The sequence below is a fragment of the Physcomitrium patens genome, chromosome 23, assembly GCF_059467195.1.
Source record: "Physcomitrium patens ecotype Gransden chromosome 23, ASM5946719v1, whole genome shotgun sequence".
Classification (NCBI taxonomy): domain Eukaryota; kingdom Viridiplantae; phylum Streptophyta; class Bryopsida; order Funariales; family Funariaceae; genus Physcomitrium; species Physcomitrium patens.
The window spans coordinates 4,145,051-4,166,553 of NC_143432.1; the positions used below are offsets into that span (position 1 = coordinate 4,145,051).

At 37.5% G+C, this 21,503-nt stretch overlaps 3 protein-coding genes across 6 annotated transcripts; 1 reads left to right on the plus strand and 2 right to left on the minus strand.

Annotated features, from left to right (window-relative positions):
* Nucleotides 1–6,179: 6,179 nt before the first annotated feature.
* On the plus strand, nucleotides 6,180–10,449 carry LOC112275485 (uncharacterized). 4 transcript variants are annotated; one of them, XM_090246416.1, is made up of 7 exons: nucleotides 6,180–6,361; nucleotides 7,063–7,272; nucleotides 7,573–8,688; nucleotides 8,887–9,126; nucleotides 9,341–9,445; nucleotides 9,578–9,697; nucleotides 9,869–10,449. In XM_090246416.1, exons 3-7 carry the CDS (start codon nucleotides 7,594–7,596, stop codon nucleotides 10,091–10,093), a joined length of 1,785 nt encoding a protein of 594 aa, XP_090102542.1. In that variant the 5' UTR covers nucleotides 6,180–6,361; nucleotides 7,063–7,272; nucleotides 7,573–7,593; the 3' UTR covers nucleotides 10,094–10,449. The 4 variants fall into 4 exon arrangements, with proteins under 4 accessions (XP_090102542.1, XP_090102540.1, XP_090102541.1 ...); XM_090246414.1 differs by having other exon boundaries at nucleotides 6,182–6,361; nucleotides 7,079–7,272; XM_090246415.1 differs by lacking the exon at nucleotides 6,180–6,361 and adding an exon at nucleotides 6,409–6,545 and having other exon boundaries at nucleotides 7,079–7,272.
* Nucleotides 10,450–10,934: 485 nt separating this feature from the next.
* On the minus strand, nucleotides 10,935–17,083 carry LOC112276195 (uncharacterized). The gene is made up of 16 exons (XM_090246856.1): nucleotides 16,798–17,083; nucleotides 15,832–16,092; nucleotides 15,592–15,683; nucleotides 15,148–15,244; nucleotides 14,953–14,996; nucleotides 14,695–14,783; nucleotides 14,455–14,543; nucleotides 14,105–14,242; nucleotides 13,722–13,873; nucleotides 13,454–13,490; nucleotides 13,105–13,188; nucleotides 12,947–12,994; nucleotides 12,250–12,377; nucleotides 11,601–11,754; nucleotides 11,299–11,503; nucleotides 10,935–11,167 (listed from the first exon to the last, which is right to left on the minus strand). The coding sequence occupies exons 1-16, from the start codon at nucleotides 16,930–16,932 to the stop codon at nucleotides 11,100–11,102; spliced, it is 1,821 nt and encodes a 606-aa protein (XP_090102982.1). The 5' UTR covers nucleotides 16,933–17,083; the 3' UTR covers nucleotides 10,935–11,099.
* A 1,227-nt stretch (nucleotides 17,084–18,310) lies between these two features.
* Nucleotides 18,311–19,573, minus strand: LOC112275487 (ATP synthase subunit delta, chloroplastic). The gene has a single exon (XM_024505858.3). The coding sequence runs from the start codon at nucleotides 19,537–19,539 to the stop codon at nucleotides 18,544–18,546; it is 996 nt and encodes a 331-aa protein (XP_024361626.1). The 5' UTR covers nucleotides 19,540–19,573; the 3' UTR covers nucleotides 18,311–18,543.
* Between the last annotated feature and the right edge of the window lie 1,930 nt (nucleotides 19,574–21,503).

Below are 21,503 nucleotides of genomic sequence, written 5' to 3' on the forward strand. Positions count from 1 at the left end.
TATTGGTAGTTTTTTTAAATAAAAAAATGAATAAAAATTCAAACTTTTTAGTCTTAGAATACCAATGTTAATCCTATTGTATAAAAAAGTCAATATGCAACAACATGAATGAAGGCTATTAATATTTTTATATAGATTATATTGAAAAATTTCTTTGATAAGTTCCAAAAGTTTTCTATTATATTATATTCAAATTAGAAGAAGTCTCAAAAATAAATTGATGAAAAGTAAAATAATAAATAATAATAATAATTATTCAATTTGATCAAATTAAATCAAAAAGTTAGAATATTGGAATCTAAACCTTATAATTTAAAAAAAATATATAAAAATTTTAATTAAATATAATATATTTTATATAAAATATTATTTTTATCTAAAAACAAAGCACATAATTAAAGATAAAAAACCTATGTAGTAATTAGAAGGAATTTTGTTTTATTATTATTTATTATAACCTATGTAATAGTAGATAAAATAAATATAAAATAAAATCAAATGGGTAATATTCAAAAAAATATCTAATTAAAAATTAAATTTTAATATGAAAGATAAATATTTTTTTATTATAATTCCAAATCTGATACAAAGTAAGATTCATAATAAATAAATTGCTTTAGCAATTAATATAATATTTTTCATGGACATACATATTTACCTAGATTTAGAAGGATTAGATAGAAATAAGTAGAATTTAATAAATTTAATATCATCATATAGAAAAGCTTCTTAGAAGCTTGATAGACGTGATTTTTACTTTATTTGTATTTGTAGGTGATTGATAGGTTAAAAACTTAGTCAACAAGTTGGCCATATGTTGTACATATTGACTACTTGTGGTATAATTTGGCCAAGTGGTGCACATATGGAAACTTGTCATGGAAGTCAAACATGTATGATATAAGTTGAACACATGTTGGAGGTCTTATAGATCATTGCCATATAACTTCTAATTGAATAGTATATATAGAGATAAGAGTAAAGCCTTTTTCATTGCTTTCAATATCTTTTTTATTTTTAATCTTATTCCAAAAGTCTTTAGTGGTCTTGTCTTTAGCAATAGTCATTCTAGTTTTAATATTATATTATTGTTGAGTAAAAATCTATTCTTTTTTAGTAGTACAAGAATGTAATATTACTTTTTTGTGCTAAAATCTAAGCACTATAGTTCTAATTTAAAATATATCCATCAATCTAAAAATAAAATTATATAAACATAATTTATATTAAATTTTTAGTTTTAAAATATATAAAGTAAAAAAGTCATAGCAATAATTAGATAGTCCTTTGCAAGTCTAATCTACACACTTATTGGGTAAACAAAGGTAGCACAATAATATGATAATAAATAAGCTTTTAAACTTAATTTATACTTTTATTTGATTAATTCTTTAAAGTTTCTTAGAAAATTTGTAAAATAAAAGATGATCAAGGTTTAAGTGATAATGAAGCAAATATATCAACTCTATTTACTTCTTATTTTTAAAGATGTAAGAAGGTATAGGCAATCAACAATAAAAGTTAATAGAAATATATATATATATATATATATATATATATATAGATATATTCTTTTTTTTTTGTAGATTAAAAGAAATTTTTACTCCAACTCTTCTTCTTGAACAAAATTAGTTATTATTTCACATAGTATTAGAAAATTTAATACATTTAAATAATTAATTAAATAATTAATTATAAGATATCATTTATATTATGAAAATTAGTTGAGGACTTTTAATATTGTATGAATACAAACTATATAATAATAGAAACTATATTTTATATAAAATAGTACAGCTAAATGCAAGGTTTTATATACTAAAACTAATTCTATATTATATATTAGATTCAAATATGCATGTCTAAAAAATATTTTAAAAAGTTTTCTAAAATATTGTTATAATAAAACCATTTTGCAGATAATGTTGAAATATTTATTAATAACAAAGTTTCATAGATCACACATGAAATATGACTGAGAAACTACTAAAATGTTTCTAATAACTATTTTTTAAATCAATTCAAAAAAATACATCAGTTATGTCTATTAGCATGTAGATGCTATCTTATAATTATTTTTTTTAATTATTTAGATGACTACTTTTGTGTAGAGATAACTTAAGATTTTATAAGATAATACAAATATAGAAGTTAAAGTATTTCATAGATTGTTTTTCATATAGTTACATATAATTTGTTAAAAAATATATATATATATATATATATATATATTGAATACAAAATTTGACAGGATATTGGTTTATAAAACCGCCCCTTATTGGAACTATCTGTCTAGTTTATTAGTGTTTGACAATAGAATTCATTGAAAATGATGAAAAACATATATATATATATATATATATAGATGAAAAATTCATATGGTTAAAAGTTAATTACATATTGTATTTGTATAAGTTTTATAATACACGTGTATTAGCTCCAAAATTTTACAATAATACAAGAAAAATGTTCATAAACTCATTTAAACATATCACACAATCATATTTTAAACATGAGGCTTTAAAAACCCCATCTAATCTAAACCTGCCTGGACATTAATTAAAACAGGAAACACTCACCCAACATTGTGCCACCTTACAGCACATGATGCCTACACTTTGCAGATGTTCTGATTTCATTCAATCAAAAGTGCAATATATTCCATCACTGCAATCAAATGAGGAGTGAGATTTTTTTTTTTTTTTTTGCTTCTCATTTTGATGAAAAGCACTCTTCTAGCCGCATTTCTAAGTTGATCTTCGACTCAAACCTTTGAAAAAGTTCAAAAGCACCCCACAATCCACTAACTGGTGGACAACCCAATAAGCCGTTAAGCTTCTATTTTAAACAATTGATGAAAAATATTGCTATTTTAAAATAAATAATTAATTAAAATGTATATGAATTAATAAAAAATTATTGTATATCTCATTAAATGATCTAGTTAGATTGATAATATTGCTACCAAACAATTAAATTGTTTGCTATAAATTAACAACTTAAAATGAGAAATCAAGGTCATTAGTTATTATGCGTTGCATGTTTTTTGAAAAAAAAAAAAAAAAAAAAAAAAAAACGTATGGCTTTAATAAAGAAAAAATATATATATTAGAAAATTAAAATCCTTAAACTAATGTTTGGAACTTATAGAACTTTAGAAGTATACATAACTTTTATGTGGTGAGATAAACATAAAAAGATTAGAAAAAAATATGTAACTAAATTTATGATTATATATATATATATATATATATATGCTTTTATCTTAAAATAACTAGATGGTCTTTGAAAAGAAAAGAAAAAATACAAATTAAAAAAAAACTATTAATTTCAAATTCAAAAAAGATTATATATATATATATATAGTAAGAAAGGAAGTTGTTTTAATTAAACTATTTAGATAAGTTGTGTGTTTTAAAAATATCTTTACACATTGGCAATTTAGAATACACTATGATAAATTCAAGGAGTTTTAATTAAAAACACAATGACTTGGAAATTATAAGGTAAGGTTTAAAAATCCTAGTAAGTAGGGTTTTTAGATCTTTGGTCTTGGATCTTTTGACCATTAGTTGGATTTAGAACATATATATATGTATATGTATATATAAAATATATATATATATATATATATATATATATAGATATTTTAAATAATCCATTTAAAGGATTAATATGGAAACTTTGAGTTTTAATCTCATTACATCCTTCAAAAACCTTGTGATAAAATTTTAAAGATAAGTAGATCAAATTTGTGGATGACTTCAGATTTTATTTTATTTTATTTTATTTTGAAAAAATAGATATAAAATCATATGCACAAAAAAATAAATATAAAACAAGGATGTTTTTTTCTTGAATTTTGAACTACACATGTAATTGCAATTATCCCAAACTAAGCATTAAAACTACAAAAACTCTCTTAAACTAGTTACAAAAATTATCCAAAATACCCACCAAATATGCCATATACTATATTATAAAGAATAATATTATTTATATTGCCATAAGATTGATTGTGTTTGTAACATAAATATAAATAATATATAGTAATAATAATAATATTATTATTACTATATCTTTTGAAGAAAAATTATATTTTAAAATTAAATAATAAAATGATCTTAAAATTTTACTTTGCTTAATTTGGAATACTTCAAAAAAAATTATAGTGGATGGTATGTTTAATAATGTATATATATATATATATATATATATATATAAATATATTTCTATAGGAGTGGTCAATTGTTTACTTAGAAATCAAAAATTAAACTTTTACACCTTTTTGTGGCCTATTTGACATTTACAATAGAATTTTTGTTATTTCCAAAATTGACAATGTCATCAATTATTCCAAGTATATATCTTCAATGCTAGGAAATCTTTGTGCACCCTAAACTTGGTCAATTACTTTTAGCACAAGCTATGAGTAATTTGGGTTTAGATTTAATTCTCATCTATTTGAAGTATATGATTTTATGCATGAGGGAGATGAAGAATACATGGAAATTAACTAGAACTTGGTGAATGCAAGAACCCATATGAACACACAAGAACCTATGGAAACTCATTGAACTTACAAAACTCATAGAAAACTATGGAAACTTAGGAACACAAAAGGAATGTAAGGGAACGCTTGGAAACTCAGAAATTGCATAAGAACTTAAGAACTTATGGAAATCCATGGGAACTTGAAATGCACAAAGAACACATGTACACTATTTTGTGTCAAATGGCACAAGTTTCTACTATATATCTATTTCACAATACACTTCTTGTAATATAATCAAGTTCCTATATCATGAAAATAATGAAGACAAAAATACCACCATAAATGTAGCTTATCTCAAGTTCTTTTAACTTAATTATTTAAATAAATGTAATAAATAAAATTTATGTTTTCCAATTACACCATAGAAACATAAATGGTTTTTATTGTTATGCATATACTCTCTTTCTTTCTTTTCCTGGTCAACATTTCTTAATAGTGATCAATTTTTGACTTTGCAACAACAATTTGAACTTTTACAGCTTTTTTGTGGCCAACATTAGGATGTAAGATTTATGCCATGAAGGATTTCATGCATCAATCAATTCTGTTGCAACCAATTTCGTCCAAAATGATAGGAAATTCAAAGAGTTGTTTCACAAGTTATGTTGTGGGGTGCAGCATTGCTTGCAGGAGTGTCCAAGAGTGGCAAACATTTTCTGTGCAATCCTTTTGCTTAGACGCCGAGATCGTGTGAGGCCAGCGAAACCCCAGCGCATGTGAGAATCGAAGATGCGAGGTGATGTTCATTTTTTGCCTCACGAAAAGTGAAGAAGAGTCTCGTGCTGCCGGTGGTTCTCTTGCTGATGCACAGTGACTGTAGCAGCAACTCCGAGGTTAAGAGCAGGTCAAGCGCCTCCAGATCTAACTGTTTACCCGGGATTTTGTGTGGAACGGCGGCTCCCTGTTTTGCGATTTGTGTCCTCTAAGAGTAAAAACTCATGAAGCTAATCTCTCCATAATCCAGCCCAATGGTAGGCCCTACTATTCCATGAAAGCAGGGGTTCTAGCTCCAGTCAACAAGTATGACAATCATTGGATGAAATTGATCTCATGCGCGCATTACATTCAACCAATAAATATTCATTTAGGGTAGCTCAGTCATTACTATTGCTCTCAAACGATCTAGATTGTTACTCGATGGTTTCAAGTTTCACATCGAACCTTGCCCCCAACGTCAAGAAAGAAAATATTTCAATACATCAATGAGGATCAACACATTCAGAGACATGCCCGCTGTGTTATTTTTATATACAAATTGTTTCTCATCAGACCATGTGCTGTTCAATATAAAAAGAGACGTGCAGCTGCAAATGGACGCTAGGGGGAGGGAGCCAGCTAAGGTGAGGTTGAAGCCCTAAACCTGAGCATCTCACTGAGTAAAATACATCTTCTTCTTCTTTTTTCTCACCAACGGGATGAAATCAACCAAAGAACTACCCCGACTGTACATACAATTATGGAGCTTGTGCTTTTACAGTGGCAGTGATGTTTAACGGAAACGTGAGGATGACACTCCGACTAAACTGGAGCAGCCGAGAAGCGCATGCCGCCATCGAGAACGTTGGAACGGTTCCATCACGGCGTGTAAAAGACAAATGCCTCCCCACTGTCCTCCCTGTTTGAAACCCGCTGAATTTGAATGCTCTGTGACCTGAACGGGTTTGTGTTCTGCCTGCACCTTCAACGTCTACTGGCTCCTCTGTCGATTGCACTTACAGCTTGAGTTCCAGAGTAGACAGGCTCACTGAGCTTCGTTGTCTGCACGCCTGCACTTCACCATTATCGGGTTCTGTCAGTGATTACCAGGTTGCTCCACTAGTTTCAAATTCGATTTATGCTTTCATACATCTATTTTCTACACCACATTGGGCTTGCGCATTGGTGGTTGTTGCACTGCTGGCGACGTCCAATACGTTTTTATTTCTCGCAGTCGCTGCTACTTAGAGGAAGAGAACGTGTCTTTCGTGCTGTGTGGTTGACTCGGTGCATTGTAAGTTGTACCAAGAGTAGTCGTCCTCGTGCTGGTGCTCTTTACTCTTGTTGTCTTGGTCTTTGTGAAATATTTTTCGAGGGGCTCCGGCGTTAAGCGGATCTGGGAAGTGTATTGCGCTTTTTCTTTTCAGTGGAAAAGAATTGTTGTACTCCCGATTGTTCTGACGTATTTAATCTCTGCATTGCAATTCAAGTCGCGGCTGTGCTCCACCGAGGTTTTAGTAAGTCGTAGAGGCATTGGGCAAGTGCTGCATGAAGTGTGTTTTTGCTTGAGGAATAGTTACAACGCGGATGCTGAGTGATATTCAAGGATGACACTGAAGTGAGGTTATTATCTTTAGTTCCGCAGATATAGTGGCGTTGAACCACTGCATACGAAAACCTTTCTAGCTGAGTACTTAAAAAGAAAACTGTTGCATTATGTGATTTCAACTGTGTTCAATTGCCATTAAAGGGCTAAGCTCAGAAGTGCCTCGTGACAGAGCTAGCTCTAAAATCCACAATCTTGTAATCAGTACGTAATTTGTACAGAAGGTGAGACAGCGCACAAGCTCGTACGTGCTACCCGAAAGAAATCTCCCAGAGGGTTTCAGAACGACACAGCTCTTGTGCCCTACCATGACTACGGCTACAGGATTTTGAAGTAAAACCTGCGAGTGAAGAGGTTCTTGTGACGATGTTCGGACGAATTGTGGAGGTGTGACGAGCTTATCTGAAGCGGCCAGGTGCTTACGTTCATGCTATGCTTGCCATTTTCAATTCCAGCCTGTTTTCTACTCAACATTTGCACTTTATAACTACTTTGCCGTATCTCTATTTCTTTCAGTGCGTGAATATCTCGCGTACGCCTTAAGTGAAAATTTTCACTTCGAGAACCTTGAGCTCAATTGTTCAGGGGCGCCTTCTGGGGAGAAAGGATTGTGTGATAATGGACCTTGCTTGACACTGGAGTGCTGACCATTGCGAGGGTTCACCTATTTCGATGTCAGGCTGAGTTGTGACCGTCTTTCTGTTCTGTTTCGTAGGAGGAGCATACTGTAAGTGAGATGGAGCAGAGTGCCGACGCGGCGCAATTGAGGGGCCGTGAAATGGCAACGGAGATTTCTGAGTTTTTTCAATCATCAGAGGTGGATAAAACCTCAAGTCCGACGCTGTTGGGGCTTTCAGATGTTCTGAACGGCACAGCCGACTGGCTAAGCGGGAAGAATGGGGATCTAAGGGAGTTGCTTGGGTTCAATCCGAAACCGAATGCCGACAGTGCCAAAGAACAGAAACTCGCGGAATGCCTGAAGAAGCTCGCAGCATTCCAGAGGTCTGCCGTCGAGGAGCTCCAAGAAGATGACGCTCCTCAGCCGAAAGACCTTAATAGTACTCTGTTTTCTGCACGGTGTGTCCAACCGTGCTTAGAGAAAAGTAACAAACCTTTGCCCGAGGTGGGCGATACTGTTTGCAAGCTCCTTCGTCCGAAAGTAGCCGAAGTTAACTCAGTGAAGAATGTAAAGCGGCGCGAGGTGAAAGAGGTTCAACACAAATCTTGGTCGAACTCCACAAGATCTCCAGTGCGGCCAATACAAGGAACGGGAGTCAAGAGTGACAAATCGACCCGACCAACGAACAAGTCACCTAATTGTGCATCTAACTCAAGACAGTATGTCATACACTCTAATCCTCTTGCAAGTGGTCGCAGATTGTCTGCCGCAGGATCTAAACGGAAAGATTCAATAGTGACAATGCAGAAGTCACCCACCAAGTGTAAGCGCATGAGCAACTCCCCAGCACTCAAGTCGAAGCCAGCTGAGAAAAAGAGAGCTGACGTTGGTGGACAGGATGGAAATGTTTCTGTAGTAAGGAGCTATTTAGAGAAAACTCCTACCTCCAAAAGCAAGGTGCCGAGGCTTACGGATAGGCAAAAAGAAATTCTCAAGAGGGTGATGATGAACAGTCCAATGTCTGCGAAGAAAATGACTCAGAGAGAGAAGAACAATGCCCTCCTTTCAAGCGTCGACCTTTCCGCCGCGGGCCGCAGAGCTCGTCGTCTGTCGCAAGTTCTTAGAAATGAGCATGAAGTTACGCATCAGAACCACCAGTATGCAGAAGAATTGCATCAGCTGCAGCGGCAATATGCTATTATGGAAGACGAGGTAATTCCCTGAACTTTTGTGTTCTTGTTCGATCTCCCTCCCATGACTGCGTGCAGTTTGAAGTCATGGAGTGCAACCGTCTGTGGGTATTTGTACATCTTAGCTCTTCGCATATCTTCTGACAATCATCTGCGGCGACTAATTGCGAAGTCACCTCTGGATCTACGAACTCAGTCCCTTATGTCGATAATTGCACAGGCCGATAGGGCGCAATCAGCGGGCATGCTGCTGAGACAGGTGTGTGCCAACCAGGCCGAAGAGCTGAAGGCCTACAAAGAAGCGTTTCCGACCCTCTGCAAGGATTTGATCGAACTCCGAGACGAATACCAGAAGCGAGAGAAGGAACTGAAGCTGGAAATCCGTGCCAAGCTCAGCCTCCAGGCAGAGGTTTCCAAACTTCGGGAGCGTGTTGACTCTTTATCAACTGACATTAAACAGGTCTCTTTTGTTTTCTATCACCACCAATTTTAATTCTTAAGTTTTGTGTCCGGCAGGTTATATTTCGACCTGATTTTGCGAAGACGGCGTTAGGGCCTGGTACTATGTCCAAGTATCTTCACTAAATCAAAACTGTTGTAAAGGAACTTAAGCTATTTGCACATCGCTTTTCATTAGACTGCTCTGATATTTGTATTTTGTCATGAACGTGTAGACGAGAACGTTAAACACCGTCCTCGCGGAACGTGTTCAGCAGCATGAGAAGACGCAGTGCACAAGCTGTCGGCTTTATATAAATCAAAAACCGGTCAAGAAAGCGGTTAATATCTGCTCTTTGCCCTTATCTTCGAAGTTCAGGAGTATTTTTTTTTTTTTTTTTTTTTTTTTTTATACAGGATTCAGTTTTTGATATAATTTTATTCCTTTTCTAACGAAGGAAGGCTGTCTGCAGATTTCCCCTATGGCTGTAAAGAAGGCTGGTCATCCTCTGGAAACGCCACCGAGACCACGATCAGAGTTGAAGTTTGGGAAAAGGAATAGTCCAAGGCTCTCCGTGGTCCCAATGACAGAGGTAATCTTATCAGGTTCTGAATAATTTATTCCCAGCAGAAGATTGTGTATGAGTTTGTTCTATCGTAACTCAGCGCTGCCTTTTAGTGTACCAACTCTCTTAGATAATGTGATACTTTCATTTGGACAAGAATCAACTCACCTCACTAAATTTCAAGTTCACCTTTGTCAGGTCGAGAACGATGTCCATCTGGAAAACAAGAAAACGATTCTCATGGAACAAAGAGAAGATACCTACAACTGTCAAAAAGAGTTCGTGCAACACGACTCTGCCCTCCATGTAAGGAGCGACAATGTCCCTCAAAAACCTTCAAGCACAGATTGTCCTCCAGTTGATGCATTGAAGAGCAGAATCAATAGCCTCTTGCTCACTGCTTCTCAAGCTGTAGAAAGTTGATAGGCATGTAAAATGCTGGAAAGCAGTTGTAATCTAGACTGTGGTAATTTGCTTCAGTATCCATATTCAACGGGCAGCAAGGTAGAGCACTTGTTAACGGGAGTTGGCGAGGGCCTGGGATATCAATGCCGATGGGATTTGTGTGCATGAGTGAAGGCTTACATCACACTCTGCGTCATGACGCCCCGGCTGAGGCTTTCGTACATTTGAGGACAGCGAATCAGAAAAGACATTGTAAATTTATTTGGTGTGGCAAGATCAGTCTGTTGCAACCGCTAGTTGGAGCAACTGATTTTGATCCTATCAATTCTTGTATGGGCAGTAGAATGAACTACTAGATACTCCTTTCCACTATAGCTCTAAGTTGTGAAGTGACGAAGAAAAAAAAGTGAAAGTAGCAGATGATTTTTTTTGTAACGTATAAAAGTCAAAATGGAAATGTCTTCATCACACATACTCTTAACCCCTAACAGGTAATATCATGCTTGCAGTTCTAGATCCCCGAACTCATATTGACCACAGTGACTGTTTACTGGCGCATTAGAATATTCCGCTCACCACATTATATCATTCAAATTAGATTGGATGGTGAAGGTAGTGGTATTGTGCGCAACCAACATTCTACTACTCCTCGCTAATAATTGTAGCTGAGTTATCAGTTTGTGATATTAAGGAATTAGTGAAAAAGTGCTTGCATCAAAACTGGAAAATTTGACTGATCAATCAGACGTCCTGTCAGTAATCAGCAGTTGAAACAATTCTCTAAGCGGAACAGTACCAGTTCATTACAACGCATAAGAAACTTTAGCTAGAAGGAAGGAATACGCATTTCAGTCGGGTATTCAGGGTGAAGGGTTTACAAGTGCATCTTATCTGGGAAAGTGAAACATCTCATTTGTAACAATATGTTCTTTATCAACTAGTAACCCATTCTATATACTATTAGGCAGCTTTAAAATTCACTTCCTGGTATTACTCTTCCTTAGGTTAATATTACACATTGCCGTCAAAACTTCGATCTTGCTTCCGATTTACCAATGACGTCCTGAAGCGAGAAATCATGGAATGGAGGACCTGCAACAGACACAACTTACAATTATCTGAATTGAAATCATGCTGGAGAACCAATCAACGTAAGAGAAATAGCCTGCGTACTAAAGAAAGATTAATAGCAAAGAATATGAGAGATGGAAACTGGAGTGTGCCTGCTTTCTCCCCAAGCGCGTAGAAGGGTATGGAAGCGACCGCCTTGGTGCCACCTTCACTCCATTGCACGCTACCAGGGCGATTAGGATAGCCAGAGGGTGGTCCCAGTATAGAGGAGCACATTGCTGGCTTATGCATGAGCCCCAAGAACTCGTGTGCGCTTCTCCAAATAGATATGTCCAATACTTGCTGAGACCGAGCAACCTACACAAACTCATATCCATCAGCAAAGGCTGAACAAGAGATTGAAGAGGGAAGTTAATATGTGTGAAATAGAAATGAACAAAACAACGTACTGTACCTTAGAAAGACAAACACGAGGTCTTGGAGAAAGTTCTCTATGACATGTTGCCAATTTAGCAATGGCTGTGACCACGGAGCACAACAAGCGGGATTGGGAAATAGCCGATTCCCTGAAGGCATCATCGTTTCGTTTGTCGGTCCCCTTCATGCGGCTGTTAAAAACCAGAACATGAGAATGTTCCAAAAGACAACTCAGCAGAAAATCGTCTCCATAGTAAGCAACACCAACGAATCATACAAGGAGAGTTTTTACACCTTGTTTGAGGTCAAAAAAATTCAAAGTTGCATAAACAATGGAACTCATTCTTGATATGAAGAATGGGTGTATGAAAATGGTAACATGGATCCTTCGTTCAAACTTTTCCGGGTGAATGCTGAAACAAAGGAGGAAATTCAGCAGGATAACTAGCTAGTGAACTGCTTAACTAGCTGCAGACCTGCTTAAATCCCCACTTCGTTTTAGTATTGTCAATCGAAAGAATGAAAAAAGGTTCCCATTGTCAAGAAACTAGATGAAAAAATAGGGGCAAATTTACTCAACGGTGTCAACCGTGACGCTGCTTTTGAGGTTGCTTTGGAGTAGACTTCCAAAAAATTAGATCTCCAAATACCAAATTTGAATTGCCATGACAAAGAAGGATAATCACCTTGAAGGAAGATTCTCATAAAGAAGTAGCTCAAGGGTCTCAAAAAGCTCACGGGCAGCAGCCTTGTAACCAAAGTCGCCTCCACTATGCTCACCTATTGCCCAACATAATTGAAGTGCGAGCTCTGTCTGCAAAAACCAAAAACCATCCGCTCAATAACACTCACATTCCAGTCTCAAGGCCACTCAATAACATCCACATACAGATGTGGATATCCTAGTTCTAGAACTGTAGAGTTATGATACAATGGAGGGGGACCTCATAAATTTCTTTCGAATGAATCACATCTTGCAACATATGCGCTTAACATCCTTTAAGTGTATTACGTATATAAATTTCGCAAAGACCAAAGCAATCAAAATCCAGATTAATCAATTAACTTAATATTAATAATAACAACAACAACAATAACAGTATTAATAATATGAATAATAATAATTTAATTTTTTACTCTTGATACAAGAAGTTAGTAGTAACAAAAAACGGTCATCATTTTTCAAATGAACCGCACGGAGTGACTAATAACTGTTCACCCCTGGTTCTACTTGAATGAGAACTTCTGATGTGCTGGTTGCAGACGCACTTGAAACATAACACCTGACAAGAAGCACTCACGATGCATTACTTTACCCCTCCGGAAGTAGCTCAGAAGGGCCATTAACATGAAGATCCCATGAGGGACGCACGTGACAAGTACCTTTGCTGTACTGGTATGTAGTTGCCCAACTCTATCCATTATCGGTTTCTGCAACAAGCGCTTCAAATATATTATAGATACAGTCTCCATGTTAACTTGACATAGCCTCTTCCCTACGACCTTCTGTAACGGGAAGAGAGGAAATGTTTATATCTTGCCTTCAAGACGGCTACTAAGTGAGGAGATTGCTGAAATGCGGCTAGCACAAACTCAAGCAGCAATTTTTGTGCCTGGACGAGACATGGTTAGAATTAATAGCAAACTTAAAGCATTACATTATAAGTAAACATTAAGTTTCATAATACATAAACATCAAGGCAAAGCACGGCGTACTACTGAAAACATATTACCAGAAGTGAAGCAAGAACCTAACTCACTGCAAGTACCGAGGATTAGAGAATAAGGAGCCTGTAAATTAAAATTTGGATTCGGAAGCATTGCATCGACTCTAAGAAACACAATCGGCAATAGCGCTGCTAGCAGTGCTGTACCATCCAGATTTCAAACCGATAAATTGGCATTAACAACATCTCTACAATCCACACTGATCCCAATAAGAGGAAAATGTAGTTCAGATGAAAAGAAAAAGAAAAAGAAAAAACACATCCACAGATTCCTTGTTCATTAGGATATTGTGGCCACTGTTCATTGAAGTTTACCAAAGAGCAGCCATGGCAAACAAACACGCATATTGTTTCTACTATTGCATTTGTAGCAGTTTCATTATGAAGGAAACAATGCTGGAACTTGTCAAGATTCATGGGTGAAAGGTTACTCACAGTCATTTACATCTCGTAATGCTATGGTGAAGTAAATATGAAGTAATATGGGTGCCAATGTCATAGCATGCTGCAGCCGTTCTGAAGGGCTCGACCCTACCAATGATTGTAGTGCGGCTGCCATCCCTGGAAATGACCAATGACGTTCCTGTCGCAACTTCTACAAGTAAGATGGCCGACTTCAAAACGAATCACACTTTCATATATTTGGATGTTAATTATATGCTCGTCATCCACAAACTAAGTGTACACAGAAACAAACATTCCAGTCTCATGAGACTGGACACCGCACATATGAATTCAAGGGGTGGCTGACATTGTCACGTCAAAAATATCATAAAAAATAATTGCGATGTTTGATTAAAGAAATGAGGTTCACCGCTAGGCCCTCATTCTCATCTTTGAGCAGGTCTGCAAAAAATGCTTCGGGTTCGTCCTTGGCACCAGCCCCATCATCGCCTTGACTGTCAGCTATTACAGATCCCGTATATGCTTCGTCCATCAACGCAAGCAAAACCTGGAATCAAGCTAAGCACAAATTCAGAGAAAGCAGTCTAAAAACAACAAATCTAGATATCCAGACATCACATTGGACTTTAACATCAAAAGAGTAATATCTACTCCATGAACCAAACTACAAAGTAATTCAATTTTCTTCTGATTCACTCAAAAAACTTAACAATTTATGCGATAAAAAATCACACTAAAATACACAACAAGTTGACATACCTCGGGTGCAGGGCTTTTTTTACTGCCACTAGAAGTCCCTGGTGCAGCTCCGGAACTGGACTGTATATTCTCCAATGCTAATACCAAAGCTGCATATGACACTCAAGGCAAAGTTATCAAATCTGTTTAACCTCATGATGTGAATGCATCATGACGACTTCGCATGTCTAGGAAAATGAATGATGAACATAAACAGATGCTGAACAGCTTCCGATTTTGAAGGTCCGAGTGTCCACTTACTGGGGAGGTCAAGTAGCGCGGGAAACAAAGGTAGAAAGGAGGAGGGTCCAGTTAAAGCTGGCAAAAGATCCGTAAACGCTTGATCCAGCCTGTAAACATCATCATTTGAAAACATCGCTCATTGTAGAGTATTTATTGGAGGCAACATTCGTTGTTACATTGCAAAACCTAGTATATACAATCACGTATAAATTTCCTCACTGGAAACTCGACTGTAGCTTTTACATGAGAGATGTGAAAAGAAGGGCGAGAACTTACTTGCTGCTTCCCCAAGCCACCAGTTTCAGGAGGAGAGGATAGTACTGGAAACACATGAAACAGGAATGATCAATTAGTAATTATCAGTAAGTGAAATTGTTCGTGGTAGTATAGCATCCATTGTCAAAGAGGGTGCCCAAGCACTTGTGAGCATCAACGTACGTAAAGAAGCCTTTGACACTTAAGATTAAATACCTGTGGAAGTAAAGCAGGGTGTGCAACCACCAATTTTGCTTTATTTTGATTCAGAAACTTCAAGGTGGCAGCAGCCACAGTAGCATCAGCATATTGCCTGGGCTATCCCAATCACATTAATCCATAATGGACATGCAGCCAAGGTCGTGCATCCGAACCTCAGAATTAAAAATAAATAAAAATAGCACTAGGGGTTTTACTTTCAGCAGTTGTAAAACCTATCAATCGCAAAAACTCTTTGATTTGCATATTTTGATTCTAGCTTGTCACTTCGAATCGAAGGTCTACGAAGCATGCTTCTTTAGATTTGCAACAGCAATCCTTGTGTTTAAACCAAGATATTACTTTACATGTTCTGGCCATAAATCACCTATCAATATCAATTCACACAGGACAACTGCTAGAACTGAATTTAAAATTTGCAAGAAAGCAGGGAGGACTCACCTACTCAGACAAGAGCGAAAGAAGGTGCGCAAACTTGGATCGGAATCGTGTAACACAATCTCGCCAAAGTCCAAGAAAAACTGCAAGATAGCCTGTTGTATAAAAGGCGAAGTTATAGTAGCGCTCAAGTTGTCACTAAATAAACGGAAGGTATAGACTAAAGCCTAACAAAAAGATTCTCTCAACTTCATCTTGCAGATCATAAACTAATGTCTATTATGGGATCAGAAAGGATCCTACCAGAAGAAGTAAACCAGTGCTTGCTTTCTGAGACAACAATGACGCGGAGCACCGATTAAAGATCTTTACAAGATGTGGGTACACCCTGCCAACTAAATCATCGTTTTGTTCTCCCTTGGCACATAGTCGATGCAAGTTTTTGACCTGGTCAAGTAACATATTTATGTATTGCAGTAACTGAACATGTGATCCTAACACCACGATGAACACCATAGACAACTCCGAAAAATAACTGTGCTTGACATCAGATACAGATGTTTTCTACATAACAAAGACGTCGTTAATATTGCTCCTCAGAAATGTACGAGAGTTCTAAAAGACAAATCCCGCACGTTTAGCGAAGTGGGCTTTAATCTATGTGACTGCACTGGCCCCAGGCGGCAGTGCGATTAATTTGAAGGAAAACCCAAGGGACTGTGTATCTCACTGCGTACAGCATTATGCAGAAGCAACTTTGCTTTGTAGGTTTCAAATTCGACAGGAATTATGCACAAGTTATGGTACGGTTCCGCTCTAGAACCAGCACTGTTTCGTGCAGACTCACTTCTGCCCAGTGTTTTACGAGGTCTATTCAACAGCCAGACCCCTGTAAAAGTTCCACCCGCAGACTCTCCGATGTTAATTAAGTTGGACATCAACTCTGTTCGAAGACGGGTTCAGAGTAAGCGCGGCAGCTCATGACAAATTTAGTGGCGACGCACAACGTTCAGCCCATGGCGTAACAGCATGGACAGCGGGGAAAGTTGTTACACAAGGCTATCAGTGCTCAGACACATGAGACAATTTTTAGCAAAACGGGGTTCCTAAAATATGACCGCAGAATCAAATGATACCATGTACGACGACCTTCGAACCCAGCACAGAATTCTAACGCATCCCGCCATTCTCCCATCTAACTCCCCTGTCTCATTCGTACTCTGTATCGAACCATGTGAACACACCAATTAAGAAAGAGTCGACACATACAGCTCGAAGAACAGTCGTGTCATCAGCAGACGTAGACCCAGCAGTGTCTCGCACGGAATGAGATAGCAAGCGTAACCACATGGACCAATTGCGATCACCATCATTGCCGCCCTCCGCCATAGCTCCTCTTCGCATCGCCCTCTCACCCCCAACACCTACAGTCTCAATTCAATCACTATTAAGCCATCCTCTCCCCCAAACCGGTTCTTCTCCTCTCCATCCCAATCGCTGCACCAAAACCTAAAATCAAAGTGATCGCCTCACTGTTCCAAATTTAATACAACCTCCCCACAATTGCAGCGGAAGAACTCTCGGACTGCAGAATACAATGTAGTGAATGAACACCGTCCGAATGATACTGGACGAGAACCAGTATATCTCTACAACTGACACTGGATAAATCATGTGCGCTGAACTATACTGCATAGCAAACCCCGCCTCGATCCTCACGACGTAATCTCTTCAAGTACAAGAACCACCGATATTCCATAAACTTAGAGGTGTGAACAAGGATTGCTCTTGACGTTTGAGTAAAATTCGACCTGCGAGAAATGACGAATGCCGGTGTGCCAGACAGCGTACGGCATACTATTCAAATGACGAAAGAATACGTCAATCTGTTTGAAAGTACAAACAGCATTTATGTTGAGCGTTTGCACCAGTTACTTTGCAAGGAGCTGCCAAAGGGCGTAGAGGAAATGGTTCACAAAACTTGATTCAAGCACATTGTTGAACTTCTGGAGTATCCGAGTTCACTTCGAAATGTCAGGTTAAACAAGCTCACATATTGCAGCCATCCTTCAAGGATAGAACTCGTTAATCATGCCCATGATTAACTACTTCACGCTGATTCTGGTTCAATGGTCATCGTTCAGAAGTTCTCCGGTGTGTGAAAACGTCACTGTGAAGGTTCAAGCCAGGAAAAGCAGCCCCCATAGAAGACTGAAAGCACGACAAGAGAACTCTCTAAGGTGTGCAGATTCCACACAAGATTGAAAATTCTAGCATTCGACTTGAATGACGAAATGTAATTTAATGTTGTGTTAGCATCGAGGTACTGTGTACGGCCGTGCAAAGCCCGTGCGCAATTAGTTCTGTGTGATCATAGTTCTACTCCATCAAATGATTCAGGCACCAATTGGAACAGACATCAAGAGGTTGTATGCCGTACGTCATTTGAATAGTATGCCGTCAACATTCAACCACGGTAGGTTTGAATAGTCACCATATCTGTATCAGTAAAGAAACATTCCTCCAGCAAGTCTGACCATGACATTGTAGAACAATTATCAACAGATATAAGCGTGTCAACAAAAGACATCTAAACCTGGTTGAGAAGGTCAATGGTAGTCTGTAACACAACACCCATTTCATTACGACATGATGCATGCATGCCTATACTGAAATGTGGTGAAAGTCGGCAGCAGATGAATTGAGTTGAAAGCTACAAAGGACAGAGAGCTCCAGTAAAAACCATGGACAAAAATGAAACACAACCATGCCGGCCAATTGATAGTGCAGAATAGACTTGGAACTGCCTCATTCTTAACTCTTGAAAACTGTACATAGTCTACAATCCCCAAGTAAAGCAACCTCTTCTCGGATTCACTACCACAATTTATCATCAATAAGAGAAGCGGGTGTCCTCCTCTCAATTGATTATGAAGTGTCAACGGATTACAAGCCCTGCATTGATCCTCAAGGACAAGCAAAAAGCTCAAGTGAATACGGGACTGTGCAGGGACCTTAGAGTGTGGCGGCGGACTGCTCAGCGGTTTGAAACTGTGTAGCTAGCCGATCGAGTTGGCCCTTCACGCTCATGTCGATATAGCGAGATCCATCCTTTCCATACTGCACAATGAAGCCGGCGATCAAGGAAGGGTCCACAACGTTCTTAATCCTCACGTTTTTGGCACCACACAGGCTTTGAATCTTCTTAGCGATAAGAGCAAGCTGGGGTTTCTCGATTTTGACAGCCGAGATGACGTTAGCCATCTGCGTATCCGTGAGATCGTTGAAGATAGCCTCGAATTCCTTAGTGACTTCCCTGATGAGTTCAATGCGCTTCTTGTCAACCAAGAGGTTCAGGAATGAGATAGTGACATCACTAAACTTCGCGTCCTCGGCAACGGTCTTGAGGATGCTCTTCTTCTTGTCGCCATCAATAACAGGAGACACCAAGAAGTCGTATAGCGTCTCATTGGTCAAGAGCTCGCCCAACGCCTCCATATCCTGGTTGATCTTCTCCAAGTCATTGTTGGCCTGAGAAAGGTTAGCCAGGGCAGCAGCGTAGCCTCCTGCAGCGGTCTCCGTCGACGCCACCACGACGCCCCTGCTAGAACTAACCAACGGGACAGACACAGCCTTCGCTACCTTAGCCACCAAAGCTCCGTTCCCCTTGAACGACGCTCCGCTCCCGCAAAGGAATCTCGCTTTCGCGTGCGTGAGGCGAGATCCTGTGGCAGGGGAGGAGTTCACCAAGCCGTTCGAAGAGGACACGGAGGGCACCACGCCCGCCCTCGCAGACTGCTGCAACGCCTCCATTGCGCAGAAATTCTCCACCACGATCCTGTCACGACGATAGGGAAGTGTAGTAACGGACTGCGATCGGTGGTATCGCGGCGCCTGCAATTCTAAGGTGGGAATCGGGGACGCGGCGTGCGTGCGTCCGTGGCCACGGAGCGAGGCGAAGGAAGGAAGGAAGAGGCAGAGCGCCAGGGGCGTCCAATGGACAGCGGCCATGGGGATAAGGTGGGGATAGGGCTGCTGTGCACTTCAATCGCTTTGCTTCTATTGGGCCCAATCGCCTCCGTTGCCTTTGTGGCCATGGTTCCTCCCCCCCCCCTCCCTCTCTCCTAACCTCGGCAGCATTTTAACTCATGTTTGAGGATTTAAAGTGATTTTTGCAAACTGTATTTCATTGCTGATTTTCTTTTCAAATAATGCTCTCGGCTGTAAAGTTTTTAATTTTTTGGGATCTTTGAAAATAAACACATTGGTATTCAAAGATGTGATTTAACTCTCATTTTCTGGGGTTTTTCCTACTGTATACAGAATTGCTTGGATTGGACAGATAACAATAATCCTATAAAAGCCATGTTATGTTATTTTAAAATACAAATATACTGAGATTAACAATATTGGCTTGAAGTTTGGTATTGATGATAGGAAATCAATTATTTAATATGTCGAATTTTTTGTTTGGCTTTGAAAATATTTGTGGCATAAACCTTCATGCTTTTGAAAGAAATGCATGATTTAAAATTTGAATCTTTGTATTATTCAGCAACATCAGATTGTTTTCAATCAAGAAAAGTTTAAATACTAGCAATTCATTCTCTTGCAATATTATATGACCTTTGTTACATGAGTATTTCAACCGTTAAACAAACCTTTTTTTTTTTTCTTTTTTTTTTTTGCTCTTTGAGATAGCAGAATTAAATAAATTTAAATAAAATTAATCCATTTACACTATAAAAAGATGTATTTTACACAGAACACTAATCAAACTATGTGTTCATGAAAACAGCAACAATAGCATCTATTTTGGTTATTTTCTAAAACCCATCATTGACAACTGACAATGAGATGTAAAAACATTCAACAGATCCTGGAAGTGCATTGCAAAATCCTATAAAATAACTATGTTCATCATTTTAATATCTCATAATGAAATTGAGTAAGGATTATTGTTCATATGAGTTTCATAAAATCAATTCAAACTGTCCAAAAAAGATTGCTTGAGTTGATTGAAGAAACTAACATTATCCAATAATGGATTAGGTTTCTGAATGCCATATTGTGTTAACATACCACATACTTTAAAAATCCTGAATACCCCTATACAAGGTGGGTATGGAATGTTGTAATGTAGACAATCCATTCCTGACCACTTAAGCAATGTAACATATTTGTACTATGGATATGACAAATTTTAAAAAATAATAATAATAGTAATAATGTATAGAGATAGAATTCAAGAGGATTCCGGATTTTTTCATGTCATTTTGCCCAAAAAAAAAATTCCTATGAATTTTCTAGTTGAAGATTTTGTTTGTCATAAACTTTTCATATAGGGTATCCTAATTCCAACCTAGGGTTGTTTACAAAATCCAAAAATCTTAATTTTTGTATTTGAGAATTATAGCACCTAAATATACTTTTAATCTACATCTCATACTATATTACCTGAGAATGATAATATGTAGATGAAGTAATCCAAATTCAAATATCTAGTTGTCCATAATTAATTAGTTTATTGTAAGATTTTTGCAACAAGATTTCTTTATTTTCGCTCATTTCTAAACTCAAATTTGCTTATCCTCCATCTTTCAGCCTTACTTTAATGGCTCCTTTAAGTTTTTTCTCCAACATTCAATTGCATAGGCCATGCAATTTGCATATGATATAGTAGAAAAAATTATTGCAATTGTGTGAGACTTGGAACCATAGACAATTGTTGTAATTACAACATAGACTGTACAAAGGTAACAAAATTTCAAAATGGATTGCTAAATACAAAATGCATGCCTTACATTAGTTGCAAATTGGATGCTAGTGGTTGTGGATCAGTACATAGTAATGATGCATATTGAAAGGGAGGCCTAAAGTTTTATCCTCCATTTGGAATCTATACTAGAAGTAAAGCACCTTGTCCTTGCATCCTTCTCTATAATTCCTTTACAACTTACAATGCATGAGCCTCT